Below are 19,096 nucleotides of genomic sequence, written 5' to 3'. Positions count from 1 at the left end.
AGAGAGAAGAAAAAGAGACAGTCAGAACACCCAGACAAACTCTGAAAGGGTTGAAATCGGTGGGTCTGACCTGATCCAAACGTCCAAAAAAACCCCAAAGTTCCCCAAACCTGTCCATCTGTAAGAATTTCACCCTCAACAGCCGTTTCAAAGACTGACAAAAAAGGGACACTGACTCCTCAAAGTTTACAGTGCAGCTGGGGAATGCTCCCCATCTTCAGGTTTCTGCTACAATCAGCTTGGGTTTGAATCTCTTCCTTTTTAAATATTCAAAAGTGAGGCCTCAGCTGCTGCACATCAGCTATTTAAAATTATTTTCATGCAAATAGATTATATCATTTTATTTGGGATCTGACAGCATTTGAGCCAAACACCGCAGTCTACAATTGAAGTCCAAATTCTCCTCCACTATTTTGCTCTGAAACAAACCCTACTTTTAGCATAACATTAGGAAACCATTTGAACAGTTCGAAGGGTTTAACGGGGTTTGTAAAGCTACAGGTTTTGCTGTGATTTCCGCAGGTGTGGAAGAGATTTGGTATTAAAAGATTAATGGAACCCTTTGCCCATCTGCTTGAGACTTTTATAATACCCTTTCTGTAAACCTGCATTCTCCTTTTCATTTCCCCCGCGAATAACGGAGCTACATATATCACTGCTGGTTTAAAGAGCGCTACCTCTCCCCTTTACCTCCTCACTTTTCAACATACTCCAGCCTACAAACACCAGCTCCTAATGCAGTCCATACGCAAAGGGCTTTCTCCTCAGTAGCCATTTGTTATTCATTTCTCAGAAAGGCAGCTCGGTTTGACATGTGTTTAATGCAAAGCACAAAGAACAGGCTCCGGCTTCGCTCTGGCAAAGCGTTTCACCACACTTGGCTCCTCCCCACCACATCTGCCTCCAAAGGTGAGACACCAGGAAAAGCTAAATCATTATGTCACCTCCAGCCGGAGCAGCGTTTTTCAGGTGGTGGTTTTCATTTTAAAACAGTTGCTTAAAACTCTGTTCCTTTGGAGAAAAGCAGACAGCGGCGGCAGCGCTCCTTTGCCTAACAACTCTCTGCAATCTGGAAGAGATTTGCACAAAAATCACCAGCGGGGTGATCTGTGGGGTTCCCAAATGACAAACCTGCACCCATGGGGCAGGGGACACAAACCCAAAGGAGATGGGAGAAGCAGAGGCTGATGGAGCACTGCCTTTGCCATCAGCCAGTCTGCAAAAGCAAAGCCAGGGCTCGTGTGCCAGGCAATGCAGAGGCAAAAGCAAAGCCAGGGCTCGTGTGCCAGGCGATGCAGAGCCACCATCAGCACACTCTTACCTTACCTTTCTCTCCTAAATTTTAAAAGGCAGATTTCCCAAAAATTCTACTGCTTTCTGTACATCCGGAACTCTCTGCTTCTCCATCACATACGAGGAAATCGGTGAGCAGAGAACCCCTAAAGAAGCCACAGTCAAGACACTTTAATTATAATTATTAGATGTCTTTTGCAGGCTGCAGGGACGGATTTAAGGGCAGTCTAGTAACCCAGAGCCTTCCAGCAGATTGTGGTATTTTCAACTCATTACAGTTGGAGCCAGCAGCAACTTCACCTAAAAAAAAGCCCACCCCCAATCCCATAACACAACCCCCTATTTTTTTTCCTTTTTGTGGAGGAGTACTCACAACACATTTAAAAACTTAAACGGAGGTTATTTGAAGCAAGACAGACGGACAAGCACTTAAATTTCAAAAGTCAGACCTCTAATTTCCCTAAAAGAGAATGGTTTTTGTTTCAGCTAACAGGTTTCAGTGCTGTTGGCACCAAATTCCCCATAAGGATTCCATTTAATAGAGTGATCAAACATACTTAGAGTGGAAATGTATGGACAAAGTCAGGGACCTTGAAGTCTTATATATATATATTTAAAAAAATAATAAATTAATAAAAGCTCTGCCTTCACAATGTGGATTCCATGGCTGTTTGACATCCCCCACAAACCTTTGTTATTAAGGAGCACTCGCAGAAGTGCCTGCAAGACTACATGTGAGAAACGTTGCTCCCACAACCAGCAGTAGGATAATATGACAAAAAATGAAAATTATCTTATTTATGAAGATCCAAGAGACTCCAAGACTACCTCCTGGTCTGATCCATGTTTGATGTGGAGAAAATCAAGTCTGTCTAAATAGGAGGAAGGATTAAACTGTGATGGGCTAAGCATTAGGATATTAATTCCCCCATGAAAGTGGTGGAGTTATCACCCCAAAGGCCAAACACCCCGCAGCAGCTTTGTTTCAAAGCTAATTCCCAGTCAAATTGTAAAACCACTCAAAAAAAAACCCCTTATAAAACTCGATTCTCGGTGAGAAAGTCTGACTACCCAGCTCAGCCTTTCCTGCCAAAGTAGCAAGAGGCTCAGTTGCCTGCAGAATGCTTTGAAATCCTTGGATTAGTATTAAAAGAAATGCAATTAGCAACCTCCCCAATAAGAAGAAAATTGGTGTTTAGTTTGAAATGTGCAGTAAGTGGGGACGTAGCACGTTGCAGACAGGGAACAGTATTTCTTGGGGCTTCTAATCGAGCTTGTGGTTGTGAAAACTCTTTGTGGAAATATCAAAAGCTTTTAAAAGCACGGTAAACTCCTCCTAGATTTTGGGCTAATTGATTAAATTAGCGTAAGAGCCACTTCCCAGTAACAACTTCAGATTTTATGAGGTATGAATAACAGTGTCTGAACACAGGCACAGAATGGGATTAACACATGCACATGTTCCCCTTGCTTGGTTTTCAAAGGCTTTTGCTTTTTGTGCTGAAGGAAAGAATTTGCTTCACGAAACAGAGCTGAGACCAATCAGTTCCAGAAGGAAGGATCACTTCAATCCAGAACGCTGGAATCAAAAGCCTTCAAGAACAGCATTCTTTAATGGCAGCAATTAATACATGATGTCTATTCTAGATGAACAAATGAAATAGCGTCCCTGAAAGCCCATTACTTAATAAGTCCTGAAAATTTCAAAGTGATTTAAAAAACGTAATTCCTCCTGCTTCCTTGCAACTATTTAAGTATCTTCTCAGAAAGAAAGAGATTGAGCAAATTTCAGAGCTGAGCATGAAACTAACCTTAAGGTTAGTTTTAGAAAGGGCTGCCATATGCACTAATTAAACACGGAGAGGCGGGGTGAGGGAGGGGGGCAAGTGTTATTAGTTATTGCAGCATGTCACAATATTGTTTAACAAGTGCCTTTTCAAGTTTCCTGTGCCTCTGGTGATAGATGCTCATGTCAACAGCCTGAATAGCTTGCCAGGGGACTGCAAGAAACACATCACAGCTTCAGTGAGAAACCATCTTTTGAGAGACCCACAAGAAACACGGGGTCTAATCCCTCCTCTTGCATCTTCCCAAGAGCATGCAGCTGCGTGAGTACATCTTCTGGAGGGCAGAAGCTATAAAACTTTATTCTAGCTACTAATATAGAACCAATTAAATGCATGGAGCTGCTAGCAAAGATCTGACCAACTCTGACATACAAGCACAAATGCTTTTAAAAGGCACCAGACTCTTTTGTAGAAGTTCAAACACACTTTTAATGTTAGATTGGTACCCTGAAGAACGTGAGTGAACACTTCACCTTAGAGACTTTCTTACTTCTTGAACCACCGCACCAGGTTATATTCTAAAAAACTCATTAAGATTTTTTCTCAGCACAATCCAGTGTCCAACTTTGCATCCACTATCAGTCTCCTCCACTTATCTCTAGGACAAAATGAATCTCAGCATGTTCTCTCTGTAAATCATCTACAGACGGAGGTGCTTTCAGCTTAGATAAGTACCTTTTCTGCAACTCAAAGCAACTGAAACCAATGAGAACCCTTTATAAGCTCACCTTCTTCTGCAATGATGGCCTAAGCCAAAGAAATACAAATATTGTTAAAATATTTTCTGGAATTCCACTTGGAAATAGAATTCTTGAAGCATTCTGGCCAGATTAATGTAAACCACTACTGCAAATCTGCCCAAAGCAAAGCTCAATTCTTACTGTAAGATCAGCTCCAATTGTTAGCATTAAAAATGCAAGCTGTTACACCGAAGCTGCAAGGGGAGCCAGAGATGTCACCCTTATAATCATAACCAGAAGAAGCTGTTAAGTCAGGACAGAAGATGAACGGTGGTCATTACTTCTCAGCCTGGCACCCTTCGTTAAAGGAGAAGGATAAAAGCCAGGTGATGCAATATTCACAGAGCTTTCTGGCCTATAAGCTTTGTGATTCTTAATTAAATATTTGGAACTATGCCACCGTCACCGCAGCCGTTAAGAAAAGTCAGGCAATGCAAAAAAGGGGGAAAAAAAATGGTTCAACAAATAGTTAAGCAATTAGAGTCACTCAATGGTAATCATCCTAATGGCAAGGTATAGAATAAAAACATTAAAAGAGAGAGAGCGTCCAAATTGGCAGCCAAAATACCAAAAACCCATTGTACCATTGCAGTATTACAGCCCCTTCTACTTCAAAATTCATAATATTATAATTACACACAGCTTACATTGTTCAAATATTTTCATTGGTTTTGTCTACAGTCCTCAGAATAAATTAGCTATTTTGGTAGAGAGGGAGTCCTTTTCTTTGCTAAAAACTTGGGCCAAGATTTTGATAGGGAACTAATGACATTGCACGTCCAAAGTCAGACTCGATCCCTCGCAAAACACGAGTGGAAGAGCCTTTCCCAGCTGGCCAAGTCCACCCTCTTTGTACAAGAAGATGATTTTGTTTAAACCAACTCCTTCCATCATCTCTTTTCTGTTGTTATCCATCCCAAAGATTTTACAACCTTGTAAAAACAGACGGTTTAATTTCACTCCATCACAGTTGTTTCTTTTAGAGACCCGACTGCTTTTAATTCTCTAAGGTAGGAGTATACTACAGAAAGCCTGAGAGAAATGTGTTAGTCACCCCTTTAACAAGGTAAAAACATCACATTTAGGCTTCACTGAACGACTGCAAATCACAGCAAAGAAAACGTGCAGAAACACAGTGGTTTCTGGGATAAAACACGTCTTGTTCCAGAGACAGGCAGTGGGGACCTGCCTTGCAAAGGTCATCAGATTAACAACCATACGACCATGTTATCCCAAACTGAAGTGCTCTATAGGGCTCTGGAGATGTTTATGCTCTTTTGCATAAGGGAAACACCAAGAACAACTTCCACAGTCATTTACTCAAGACACGAGGATTTTAAATAGCCCCAGACTCATTGCTGAGGAGAGTTTAATATCATTACATTTATTTTTTTGACTAACACTAGAAGGGAGAAGGGATAGCAGTACTCATACAAAGCTCTCATTTACGAAGTAAACCAGTTAATTCCTTGCTTTGGATAATTGCTGAGGAGAGTTTAATATCATTACATTTCTTTTTTTGGCTAACACTAGAAGGGAAAAGGGATAGTAGTACTCATACAAAGCTCTCATTTACAAAAGTAAACCAGTTAATTCCTTGCTTGGGATACGAACTCACCTATATGAGTCTCCATCTCTGTTGTAGTCACACAATAGATAGTCTTTTCCTACCACCTTATCTCGCGCAATCTTCAACGGCTGGTCAACAGAGGAGAGGAGATCTTCACAGAGGCTTGGGACCTGATGGTTGGGAGGAAAACAACAGGGAGGGAAGAGAAGGTAACAACATGTTAAGGTTAAAAGAGACTGGTTAAAAGAACAGATTTTGTTATTAATAGCGCACATCTGTCCCAAAGCCAGAAACCCTTTAAAAAAACCCCAACAAGCTGCACTTAAGTTACAACACAATCCTATGCCCCCACCTCCAATAATTTCACATTTAATTACCTAACCACTAGTGTGGTCCAGCACACTTAAACATACACAGTCTCCACGTCAGCTTCTTGCCAAAGACGGCCAGTGAAGTGATTGTCGAGGACTGATGAATAAAGGTAAATATTTATAATGGAGTGGAAAGGAGGGAGCTGCTAAAAGAATATGCCATCCATACGCTGGAGAGTATTTTTCACAAGCTCCCACTCTGGGTAGAGTTTAGAATAGTTTCCAGGCAGCTGGCCAAACATTACCACCTTGGCTAATATAAATCCGCGTGTGTCTGTGCGCGCGCACATATAAAATCAAATACATCTCCTCCACAGGTAGCTTTTAATGGATTCATAGCCCCAGCTGTCCCCCCCCACACCTCACGTGGGGAAAGACTTCAAGATCTGCTTTTGAGGTGGCAGAGAGGCTTTGATGTGCTGCAGAGAGATGAGCTGAAGGTAGTGTGAATGCAAGCACGAGCAAATCAAGCAAATTCCATCCCTTGGCCTTTTGTTCCGGAGCTGACGACGGCCCCGTGATCAATATCAATATTCCAACAGAAGGTTGGGAACACAACAGGACATAGTTCCTAAATCCTTGAATATATTGGTGACAACATGCTAATACAGAAGAGAAAAGAAATAACCGACATGGAATCTCTTCAACGTTGTGGAGATGAAAACCTGATTGAGAACATGAAGACAAAAGACAATCCCGGGTAAAATTAATCATGAAGTGATGAATTCACAACTCCTAAGAAATGAAAAGGAGAGGGAGGAAGGAATAAAGAAAATATGGAAATGTGCTTTCTTCTCTTCAAGCTGTTGATTCAGGGAACTGGTTGGTGTGATTTCAAAGGAAAGAAGCCTAGAGGAGAGAAAACAAATTAGGGGTGCAACAGCTCCCAAAAGCATAAGTGCAAACTCTTTTAATGCACTAGATGTGACACAAGAGACCAAACTGCCTAAACCAAATACGTTCCTAATCCCAAGTACAAGGCAGTACCACACAGAGAATATTAAGTCAAAGGCAGAGTCACATATGAAACAACATGACCACAAAAGACCAACAAACCCAGAAAGGCCAACAGCCAAACCAAGACATGGCCAGATAGAGATGCAACACCTAACCCACACGATCACCCCGATAACACACAGAAGAGGAAAACACCAAGAAATTGCTGGACAGCACTGAAATAGCTGCAACATTAGTTTGAGGGTTTTATTTTGGTCAATACACAGTGTAACGTGGTAAGGAGCGATAACTGAAGAGCAGAGCAGGTAAGTACTTCCATAAAGCGTGATACATCTCATTGGTGTCCATTATTTGATACTTGGAGACCTGGCAGAAGCAACCTCAAAACCATTTTGCAGTCACTGAGTAAATAAAAGCGGATGGGAAGCAAGCAGCAAGCAGCTTTTAGGAAAATCTTTACTTTTTCTAAAAACAGACAGCCCTAATACTCCCCGGAGCTGATACAAATCAGCAGTGTCATGGCCCACGTTAAGGGAAATGATGTATCTGTGTTCAGGAGCCCATCTGGTTCCACTTTGTCTCTTCCTTCGCTTCTCCGTTAGCTATTAATTTCAGGCTGACTCTTCAGGCAGAGGGCAACCTGAGATGACTGCTTCAATTTCAGATGCACACACAACAAGACCCAAAGCACCTCATCACCAAGAGCTACGCTCCACGCTGTTCCGAAGAGCCATCAGCTGAATATGGTCCTCCTCGGCTGCTCCTTGGCCAGCTGCCCATCAGCAGAGAGATAAGGGTCTAGGAACAGACTCCTCGCTCTGACGTGTGTTTAGAATGAGTAATAGTGATGAAAACCCAATTTGGAGAAAGGTGGCGTTTTTCCCAGACTCAGTTTTCCATTTTATTTCTCTGGGAAAATCCCTGTGCTCTATACGCGGTGCGAGAGCACGAGAGGTCTCGCCGTACAATCCTTCAAAAGTAAATATACATATAAAGCATTTTCAGAAGAAATCCCAAAGTCAAGACAGAGTCAACTCTCCTGCAGAAAAGCTCCTAATAACCATCTGAATTTAAGACCCACACAAATAAATTTTAAATTTAACTTTCTTTTAAAAATAGCACATGCTTAGTATGGTGTTTCCGTTTACCACTCAGTGGGAGAGCACAATCCCTTATTGACTAGAAGGAACTCTTAACACTTTGTTTTTAAGATGCAATCTCTTTAATTTCCACATAGTAATGGTGAACTAAACGTATCTTTGGATGAGATCTCTTTGAGATCTCTAAGGACTCCCTCTTTCTGAGGGAGTGGAGCAACAGGATGAGGGGGAATGGTTTTAAATTGAAAGAGAGGAGATTTAGATGAGATATAAGGAAGAAATTCTTTGCTGTGAGGGTGGTGAGAGCCTGGCCCAGGTTGCCCAGAGAAGCTGTGGCTGCCCCATCCCTGGAGGGGTTCAAGGGCAGGTTGGAGGGAGCTTGGAGCAACCTGGTCTGGTGGGAGATGTCTCTACCCACAACAGGGGGGTTGGAACTGGATGATCTTTAAGGTCCCTTCCAACTCCAACCACTCTATGATTCAGTAACACAGACATTCACGAGCACAGTCACTTTTCCAATTTCTAAGAGCAGTGGCTGGTCTCAGAGCCGTAACAGTGACTGCATTATACCCTATACTTACTAGAATATAATACTCCACTATATTATAATACTCCATTGTAACAGCAGGCTCTACCCCCATTGTGTCTTTGGCACAGACACTCTACTGGACCTCAGGCAATATATTCTTTTCTCCTTCTTTCAGATTAAAACAGGGAAGAAAACCCACTCAACTACTTCAGGAGTATTAAAACATTTCAATGGTGTTTATAAAAAGACCAGAGGTATTCCAGCTGATGGAACTACTCATGTAACTGTAATTATCGGAAAAACATCCAAGTGTGGCACAGTTACCCCAAGAGAACCATTTTTGTATCATTTGTTACATCAACTTTCAACAGCTGCTGTATTTCCCTTCTAAGAATGAATTTACAAGATTTATGCACACTGCTCTTCCTCCTCTACATTCTGAAGCTGCTTACAAGGCAAATGCAGCGATTAGAACAAGGTAATTTGCAGCTTTAAACATTTGAAACAGCTACACGTTCATGAGACTATTTGATTCCTTCTGAATTTAGGTCCTTTGCATTTTAGAACGTGCAATGATAAGATATTTGGCACAGCCAGGCTAGGCTGCTGCAATGTAAGCACCCAGCAATTATTTTAGACTATGCATGTACCTCTCCTTAAATTCTTCCCCATGCCAAGTGTTGAACCTTCCTAAAGCATTTAAATTGCTTTTGTGCACACCCAGTCTCTCGCAGAATTCAGTTTATATTTAGGAAGAAAACATCTAAAGCTTCTGATCCCAGTCAGAAAACCAACCGATCCTCTGAGTTTTCAGTCTGAAACAGAGGATTTGCATTGTTAACTTTTCTTATCAGCTTATTCTATGGTAACTGAAAAGCCAAAACACTCTTAGGTACCCGAGTGCATGTCTCCAACACTCGTTATATGGGAACTTTGACTTAAATTGAGAAGTGCAAGAATTAACCCACGTCCCCAGGCCAGATACTAAAATGCCAAAGCAGTGATTTTGTTCAATTCATCACTGCATTATAAATAAGTGTCACTGTGATAAAAACACTGAAGGTGTAAGGAGTGTTTTATAAGCAAAGACTGGGCTCCCATCTTGATTTTGACACAAGTTTTTCCCACTCTACACAGTGGAAGGTGAAAGGTAGAATACAATCTTGACCTTATATCTTTAGCTAAAACACATCGTTAAGTTACCCTGGTCCACAGCATATTCTGGACCGTAACACACTCATGTTGGACAAATAAGCACTGGATCCTCTATGATGGTGATGGATGTACAGTCATGGGGTGAGACCACCCTCAATGTAAATTAGAAGAGGAAAAAAAAAAAAGGAGAATCTCTGGGGATGCAGACTCAGCTGCTGGGCCTGGAAGGGAACAGCAGCATCATTCAGGAGCACAGACCATGCACCAGGGCACCGTGTTTGTGGGAGGGTTTTTTCTCCTCCTAAGGAGATACACAATGAATGTGTAGTACAGAGGAAAGAAAAACTGAATGGAAAGCGAGTTAAAGCATGCTCTCCTGCGCGTTGAACAAGGATTCTCTTGTCTCGTGTAACAAAATTCTCCATCAGAGCAAGCCAGGTATGTGGACAGTGTTTTAATTAAGTCAACCGCTCTGCTATCAGGACAAATAATCACTTGTGCCAAAGCTGAAACCATACACTTTTTGGAGTAGCTAATCTAATAATCATTCCTTCTTGACTTTTCAGTGAAAGGAACTTAGCAACCAAGCAATTGTTCTGAATTATTTTTTAAAATATGATTAAACAAGCATCTAAAAAAGTTTAGAAGAGACAACAGCAGCACTTCAGCTCTCCATGTCTTACATACTCTCTTCATCCTTGCTTTGGTCACGCTGGCTGATCTGCATCAAAATCTGCATCTCACATACTCAGGACAGGGAATAATTGGGCTGACAAGGGTACTTAAGTTGCGTGGTTAAGTTCACTGTTTTCTTCTACAGCCCTGACTAAAAGGAATCATGTTTATAACTAAAACAGAATTACTGTTAGTGTAAAGTTCTGTGCTTGGAAATAGCCTTTTTCCATGTTTATTCAGGGGTCAGCGTGTCCTGACCTCCACAGGAACCTTACGCATTGGGAAACTATGCTAAATGCAGAATAATTAAAGATGAATCACATTTTTCCTTCAAGAATCAGAAGGACGATGAAGTGACCTCCAAAAGATTAGCAAAGAGGCCATTCAGATCTATTTGGCTTTTTGTCTCTATAACATGCAGGTATCTGAATGCGCATGTGACCGGAGCAGTTTTTAATTAAAAGCCACACCCAAACAGGAAAGCGACTATTTTAATTGCATGTGAACTCTTAAGACTTGATTTTTCTTTTTTAAGACAACTTGTGTCATTACAGAAGTGGACAAAACCACTGCCCCAACCCAAAGAAGAGCCCCATGCAAGCTCCCCGGCGCTCTTGCAAAATAACCAATTTTGGCACACAACCTCCCCCTTTCAGCCCAGATTCTTCCCCTCTGGGCCAGCATCTAATAAAATATTATTATAATTTTTCTGAGTCATTCCACAGCCTCAGAATTTCCTGTTCCTGCAGAACACAGACACGGCCTAACGGATGTTGTGGAAACTCAAGAAGGAAGCCTGGCTCCACTCATCTTGGGTTTAAAACCACTAGTAAAGTCACTCCCACAAATCCACACATTGCTAAACCTTAATTTGATCCATCAGATGTCCAAGGGCCACACATTCTTCAAGCTTTGTTTATTAAATGACGCTTAAATGGACTTTTGTGCTCAAGACCAGATGTAATTGATATTGGAAACAGCTCAGCTTTATTCAAGTATTTGCACGGAATTCCAGCATGGCAAGAATTAGCAAAAACAAAATTAAAACCAATCAGCTTTTCTGTACAAAGACAAACGCTAACGAGATTGCAGATCCAAGATCTAGTTAGCGATGTCATAACAGAAACGTTACATTAATTATAGAATTTTTTGATTCAGCTCAAGGAACTACATTTTAAAAAAAACTGAACGGTGACTACTGTTCCTAAACCAGGATCCTTGGCGTCCTTCCTGCGATTTGCTGGAGAAAATAGGGTTTTTGCTAAATTCAGCATTCTGTAGCTTGCTGGGAAACAAAAGCTGGCCATCTGGCAGGCACAGAGACTGCCCCAGACTTTGACTAGTGACCTGCAGGTGAAGGCTTCTGTATCTCATTACCAGCCACAAGTCCCATGAGCCATCACAGCGGATCAGTATCTTGGGAAGCCTTGACTATTTGTGTCAAGAGTCCAGCTGGTGGTGGAGATATCCAGCCACAACTACGGGATCTGCAGAGGCATTCTCTCTCCAGTGGTCTTTCTATACCCTAGTTTCCCCCTCCCATCTTTAAAAGAGGTTAGATAGGTCTCTAATTAGGATTCAAGCTCATCTAGTGATCTTCCTCCCCTACACTCTCCTTAAACAGTTATTTTTAGCATCTCTAACACCAGCAATGCAGTAGCAGGAGCTTGGAAGAAAAATGAGGCACAGTTTAGGCTTGAAAAGAGTATGAAGCCAGAAGTTAAATTCATTTTTACAATCTCATGCAAGTAAGTGGAGTTGCTAGCTCTAAGCCAAGCAGCACATTAACCATTTACATATATTAATTGCTATCTCCAATTACCATCAAGATATCCAGAGGTAATCTTTTCTAGCTGGAAAAGCTCCTCGCTCACCAAATGGAAAACTGGCTCTCCATGACCATACATTAATTCAGAGCCAGAGCCCTTTTCTTCAGCCAATAATCCCTGCATTACAAACCCGACCGGCTGCCGGTGGCTTAGGTCCCATCACACAAGCCAACAAATCCAGGAAGAACAGCAGGTCAAAAACTCAGCTCTGAGAGCACGAGGCTGTCAATGCACTTCTGCTTCCACTATTGTCTTTTTAAGTTTTCACTGGGCCTGATCATTTATTATTTTTTTTTAACATCCTCCACCCTCACTGGATGTTCAGCTGGCCATCTGTGTTCAATTATTTTATCTTTCTCCTCGATGCTGCATACTGCTTAGGCTCTTGGACTCAAAATACAAAAAGCTGCAGTCACATTCTCATGTTCTTTATGGTGTGTGCAGAGCAAGCGATGCAGTTTTCCTGGGGATAAATTCTCTAGCTTCATATATCTTCAGTCACTAAAGGCAGGCAAGCAGATTTGAGACTCGCCTGGAAACACCAGCTACATAAAACAAGGGCTTGAGTATTATTCAAATGTTTCAAAATCTTAAGTTTATACATTTTTAAATTCATCACTCTGGGACTTTTTAGAAAGCAATACATTCTACTAAAAATACTTAAGCATTCTCTTGTGATGAGAAAGCAAAGACAATCACCTCCCAGATCTTTAATTGCAAACAGAGCCTTGAAAAATAACCAGTGAAGTTACTGACTGCTATATCTATAAAGAACTCCAGCTTGAATTCTTCCATGGCAGCAATAACTTGATTCTGTATTTCAAGAAAGCTTTCACTTTGGGGAACTCATGGAGTATCATTTGAGTATCAGTCTTACTGGGAAAAGGGAGGCAGAAAGTTGTGGCTGCGAGCGAATCCCACTCTCCTGGCACCTCTGCTTGTCCATTCTGTGATCCAGTTTTGCAAGGATGATTCTCTGTCCCCAGTTCATGCCAGCCATCTGATTTCTCTGAGTCAGCTGGATTTTTTAATTTAATTTATATTATATACACACAGGCAAACATCCAAATGAAACACTCAGCAGGAAATTTGTACTTGCAAAGGAACCTGCTCAACTTTTACCAAGACTGAGAGCACATCAACTTCCATACTCCAGTCAAAGCCATCGAGACAGTCCTGTCACAAATCCTGTATTTGTGGCACGTGGCCCATGAGCATGATCCATCCAACTCCCATCTTCCACCCTTCCAGAGACGGATCCCTTTAAGACATGTCAGTGAAGCTGTCTTACAAAAAGAATCCCAAAAGGGTGCTGCCAGTGCCCTGGGAGAGATCCTCCACGACGACGCTACCTGAAAGCTGGCGCCTTATAGAATCATAGATTCACTTCTGTGGGGTTTCTCTTGGAAAGAACACAGCTAAAACTACACAAGGACTGACCTACTGTACAAATTCTCTAAAGAGAAAGGAACCAGGAGGACAGATCCCTTTAAGACATGTCAGTGAAGCTGTCCTGCAAAAAGAATCCCAAAAGGTTTCTGGATCCCCAGCTCTCACTCACATACCCTGTTATGGGTGCTGCCAGTGTCCTGGGAGAGATCCTCCACAATGATGCTACCTAAAAGCTGGCACCTTATAGAATCATAGATTCACTTCTGCGGGGTTTCTCTTGGAAAGAACACAGCTAAAACTACACAAGGACTGACCTACTGTACAAATTCTCTAAAGGACGATTCTCTCAGGTTGTTCTGATCTTTTGGTTGAGCCCCTCAGAAGTGAGCTCTCCCAGCCTCCTTGCTCTGTGCCACTCTGATTTCCATGAGCCAAACCAAGATCTCGCTCTTAACTGAAACAAGAAACATTTCTATCTGGGAAATAACCTTTAATATTCTCCTCTCAGCAAGTGATAAGAGCAGATGTGAGTCACAACTGACTTCGACGAGAAGCACAGTATGTCAACAGCAGCAACTTCTGGACAATGGGAGGCAAGAAGGAAGTGAGACAGTATTTATGCTGCACAATTCAACCCTGAATTCATGTTCCAAGCGCTATCACTTGGCGTGTCCTTATGACACATCCATTTAAGAGCAGGGAAATCACCTTTAGGGCTCCTCTTATGGGAACTGCATTACAGTCCAGAGTTGGCTGACAGGTAGATGCTCCAAGGCTTCAGTTACCCCAGTTTCCAAAGGAGCCACATGGAAAATTATTCTAATTGTCCTTAAAAAGGTGTGTGCCCACACCAAACTCTTTTTGTAGAGATTTAGAAGTCCTCTTGTACAATTTTACAGCCTCTAAGTAGTCTATTTACAAATAATGACTAATTGAATTCCAACCAGAGCATTCCATGCCAAGGCACATTACCAGCACCACGCACAGCTTCTTTCAGGCAGGACTTCTGGAGTCCTATGATTGACAAGGTCTCTAATGAACTCTAATTGAAGGCTCGGCAGTCTGAAAAAATGCAACAACAGATGTGGTAAAAGGGCAAACCACAAACTGTTTTGCTAATGAATGAAAAGTGTCTGGTCTGATGAGGGCCAGTGACCCAAAAATTCTGGTCTTCCACCCACCCTTTTACTTCATGTTCAAGTTTGGACCCTCTCCCTTGGCAGCCCAACACTTGGGGGCAGTAATGTACAGGCTGGAACATGTTCCACATCCTCATATTGGCACCAAGAAGCTCTTTTATTAAAAAGCAGCAGCAAGAGCATCACTTTGACAGAGTTAAGAGAGACCTCAGGGAGGCAACTCATTGCGGTTACCCTTCCCAGCAGGATAAGCCTCGGAAGGAGATGACAGTTTCTTACTATATTAATTTTGGAAACCTTTTTTGCAAAGACAAAAGTTTGTTTCTAAGTCATCTTCATCTCCTTTCAGTGGATCTTAAGCATCAAAACAGTAGCTACACTCATAAGTCTGGAGATCAATTTGGAAACCTTTTTTGCAAAGACAAAAGTTTGTTTCTAAGTCATCTTCATCTCCTTTCAGTGGATCTTAAGCATCAAAACAGTAGCTACACTCATAAGTTTGGAGACCAACTCCTATACACAAGCTCTGGAAAGCTGAGCTGGGAGCAGATTTCAAGTAATAACCTACGTTTCACAACGGAAAATAAACACGACGGGGGCCTCTGCTCCAAGTCTCCTCCAGCCCAGCAGATGGAATGAAGCACAAAGGAAACACAAGTCAAGGTGCCATCTTTTATAATTCTGTCACAAATGTAATGAACCTGCTCATGCTCGTCATGCATTTGGAGTCTGACCTTTTACTTCAAGGAGGTTATTGTCTGGTAACGGCGCAGGAAACAGACTAAAAACGTCAGCTGTAAAGGTTTGGATGAAACTTGCCAAAAAAGGTCAAAAAACTATTCGCTTGAGTCTGGTTTATGATGTTTTTGGAACTCTTACAGGTGGCAGTGGCAGCGTGTACACTGCTCGTGTCTAACTAGTGTAGACTTCAGCCCAGCGGACGTCAGGCTGAGGGTGGGCTGCAAGAAGAGGTCTACAGATGTCTCAACAATAAAGAAATGACACTGGATTTAACAAATTATTTCATCTCCACCGCAAAGAAGGGACTGGAATGACTGGTGTGAGAATCACAGACACTGGATTTAACAAATTATTTCATCTCCACCGCAAAGAAGGGACTGGAATGATTGGTGTGAGAATCACACAGACCCTCCTTCTAACAAGCATCATTCAAATGGGTCTGTTTCATGTTACACTTGCAATATGAAAAGAAGCCCAGTGAGCGTGTTGCTGACGGAAAGCATGTAGAGCACTAATGAGCACCATCCAAAAGTCATTCCAACATTTAGAGGTAACCAGCAATTTTCTGAGTCATTAAAAAAACCCTCCTACCAATTATACAGTCGAGCTTACCATCGCTCCCCAAACAACTCAATTGTTTTGAGCCATCCTTGGAGCTGCTCAAACCCTGGTATCCCTTCAGTCCTCCAAATTTCATCCAGAAAACCAACCGTGTCGCAGCAGATCCTATCAATGGGTTAGTTATTCCGTGTCCTACCTCCGGCAACAGCCTCAAAACCCAAGCTTTGGGTTGCCAAGAGTTTGGTGGCACAGATGTAGCCAATTACTAAATGGTTTCAAGAAAAAGAAATAATCCCTTCCTGCAGGGAATAATTTCTTTCCCGACCCACGCAGCTTTCTTACCTGTACCTTGCCTTACGTAACTAAAAGCAGTATTTAATTAGAGTTTGATTAATTTAAAGTCAGCCACAGCTTTTTGACCATGGGACTCCTCCCAAGTTCCCTAACACCCACTTCAATAACACTTAGGAACAGAGCTCCCCAACTAAACTTTTAGCTGATAAGTTAGTACTTGGTTCTTCTGCACACAAAGGTGACAAACAGCTCAGACACAATTTAAACTATTTAATTAAGATGCGCTAGTTCAAATGGCCACTATGTGCAGAACCATCAGGTTTTTATGGTCTCTCGGACAAGGTTTGTCAGCATCATGCATAAAATTCAGGCCTGCCACAGGCCTGCTTCTCACTACAGATAAGAGGAAAGGCTTAATTGAATGGTCTAACAGCCCTGTTCCTGTCCTCTGCAAACACTTAGAGGCTTAGGTCAGAAATAAACCATATATTTAGACTGGACAATAGAAACAAGCTCTCCCAGCGACCCATATAGTAGGTTCTATATAGATTAAACCCATGCTTCAGCAACACAAAGTTACTCCAGAGGCACCTGTGCCACACACTGTTTTCAGGGACAGCTGACACGAGCTTATTACAGCCCAATTGTGCTTCACAGGATGTGCAACTAAATCCTGCATGACTGGGAATAAGCATATGCATCCTTTTAAAGTTAGTTTTCTTCACTAGCAGTTTATAAAAGGAAACCAAATCTTTCAGGGGCAACAGGAAAACAGGTATTGGGCACAAGATGGTTGGCTAGGGATTTTTTTGGATATTCACTGGATTGCAGAGTACCTGATATGGCATAAATTATAAATAGATTTGGGTATTGTCCAGAACCCTGGTGTTCTGACATATTCTGTCTCAGTAATGTCTTTGAAGCATGTGCCAAAGCATCCACTGCCCCTACCGACACCTCCTGTGCCAGCCTACGGACGGGCAGGTACCTGATCAGGAGACAAGACACACGCACAAGGGCATGCAGCAACCTCCTATAAACTGTTCCAAATTGCTTTTGCTAAACAGCAGCCACCAAGCCAGTGATGACTTCATCAAGCAAGCTGCTAATGAGCCTTCACCCAAAAGCACGTCCCTGCATACACAGTAGTACCCCTTGGCTTGCCCAAAGTAAACATGTAGATTCCTGACATTGTTGGGGCAATTGTTGTATTCTTCAACCTTGCCAAAAGACAAGGAAACAAATCACCACCCTTCTGAGATGCTTCAGAAAACATTCTTACATACCAGCTCATCACAGCCAGGACTTAGCCATTATTGCTTGGTTCAATACTCACCAAGTCAATGAGGTCGCTGAGATTCTTCTCTATCTGCTGCGGAGGCAGACGCCTCATCAAATCCAAGGCACAATCCAGCTGCTGGTCACTCTGCAGAAACAAGAACATCCCTTTGTCACCATGTGCACAGGCAATAATACATCACATTCACACGAACTGCAGTGCTTCCCGAGTCTGACAGAAGAGAGAACAGTTTCCAGTTCTAAGCAGCAGCATGTTTTATATTAATACAAATAGATTCAATAAAGTTCAGTACCATTTGATCACAGATTATCGACCCGGTATTGCAAATGTTCTAGACTATGGAGTTAAGAGCACAGTTTAAAAGGTGTCGTGCCATCAATTGCACTGTTGAGGGAAAGGAGTCCAGCCTCCCTACCTCACCAAAACCTGTTTCCAACGCTCGTGCAAATGTTTAATGCATAGTTTTTCCACCCTACCTCAGTAATAGTCTGGGTTAGGGAACTGCAAGTTCCTTTTCCCGAAGCAGTTTTGACACTTCCTCCTTTGTGTTGTGCCATTCAGCTTGAGATAACCAGCATCCAAGACAAATTCTGTTCCAGCAGTGCTCTCTTTCCCACCTTCATCAAAAAACCCAAATGAAACATGCACACAAAGCATGATCCATTATTTCCTCCGTGCTACAAAACACACACCAAAAGCTGCCTGTATCTGAGAAATCAGGGACTTATTTCAAGAAATCACAGCAAGGTACTCCAAAGGGCTTAGTGCAGCTGCTCTCCCATCCCATTCTGACACAAAATGAAACCCTGAAAACTTCAATTCAGAGTCAGAAAATGTGCAACAGCCATTACCATGGAGACTTGATGACCTGAACCATCTTGACATAACTTTTAGCTCTCTTTCTCGCCTACAGATACAAACAGACACTTTCCTGCAAGCCTAACACTACCCAAAATCCACATGAGCTCCTCTGACCAGCAGCTCAGTGGGCAGCCAAAGCATCACCAGTTTGGTCTCAGTGCTTCTTCCCCTCCCTTTTTCCTTTGAGATTCCCAGCCACCCAGATCGAACGAGCTTCGCTTTAATTTCTCCCTCCTGCATCCTGCCAAATTCCAAAAGTTTTATTTAAGAAAGGCTTCAAAACTAAGGCGGTTACATGGTCCCATTATTCAAATAGGAGCCCCCAGGTCAGAGAGAAACAGGAAGCAAAGTTTCCTGCAATTAAGCTATACCCTGGCAATGAGGAAAGGAGGGAGCCCTCCCTTTAGCAGACATCCATCATAAAAGCTGTTCTTAAAAGGTACTACCCATTCACTATCAAAAGATAAATATTTACAGCCAGCAAGTCAGACAGCCTGGCCTGGGGAGATTATCTATTTATTTCTCTTCCAGTTCAGGTATAGGACATAATCTTTGCAAAATATTCCAGCTCTACAGCAAGGCACCGACTCCCAAATATCTGCAAGAGTCTCCTGAAGATCTAAGTCTTCAACCTTAAAAGCAGGATGCACTGACACCAAAAATTGAAGTTTAGGACAGTCACTGAAGAAAGACACATTCAAGTAATGCACATAACCCCCCCCCCCCCGACTATTTTATTACA

The 19,096-nt window shown here is 42.2% G+C and overlaps 1 protein-coding gene across 1 annotated transcript in view; it reads right to left on the bottom strand.

Moving 5' to 3' along the window:
* CAPZB (capping protein (actin filament) muscle Z-line, beta) overlaps window positions 1–17,637 on the bottom strand; it is a 49,013-nt gene extending 31,376 nt beyond the window's left edge. Inside the window, exons 1-2 of the mRNA XM_014952073.1 lie at window positions 17,530–17,637; window positions 5,499–5,620 (exon numbers count right to left, since the gene is read on the bottom strand). Coding sequence (XP_014807559.1) covers window positions 5,499–5,620; window positions 17,530–17,637 — 230 coding nt within the window. The remainder of the gene's footprint in view (window positions 1–5,498; window positions 5,621–17,529) is intronic.
* Window positions 17,638–19,096: the final 1,459 nt, after the last annotated feature.

Source organism: Calidris pugnax, unplaced genomic scaffold (genome assembly GCF_001431845.1).
Source record: "Calidris pugnax isolate Ruff unplaced genomic scaffold, ASM143184v1 scaffold161, whole genome shotgun sequence".
Taxonomy (NCBI): Eukaryota; Metazoa; Chordata; class Aves; order Charadriiformes; family Scolopacidae; genus Calidris; species Calidris pugnax.
Note: the sequence above shows the minus strand (reverse complement) of the source record. Positions and strands in the feature narration are given on the sequence as shown.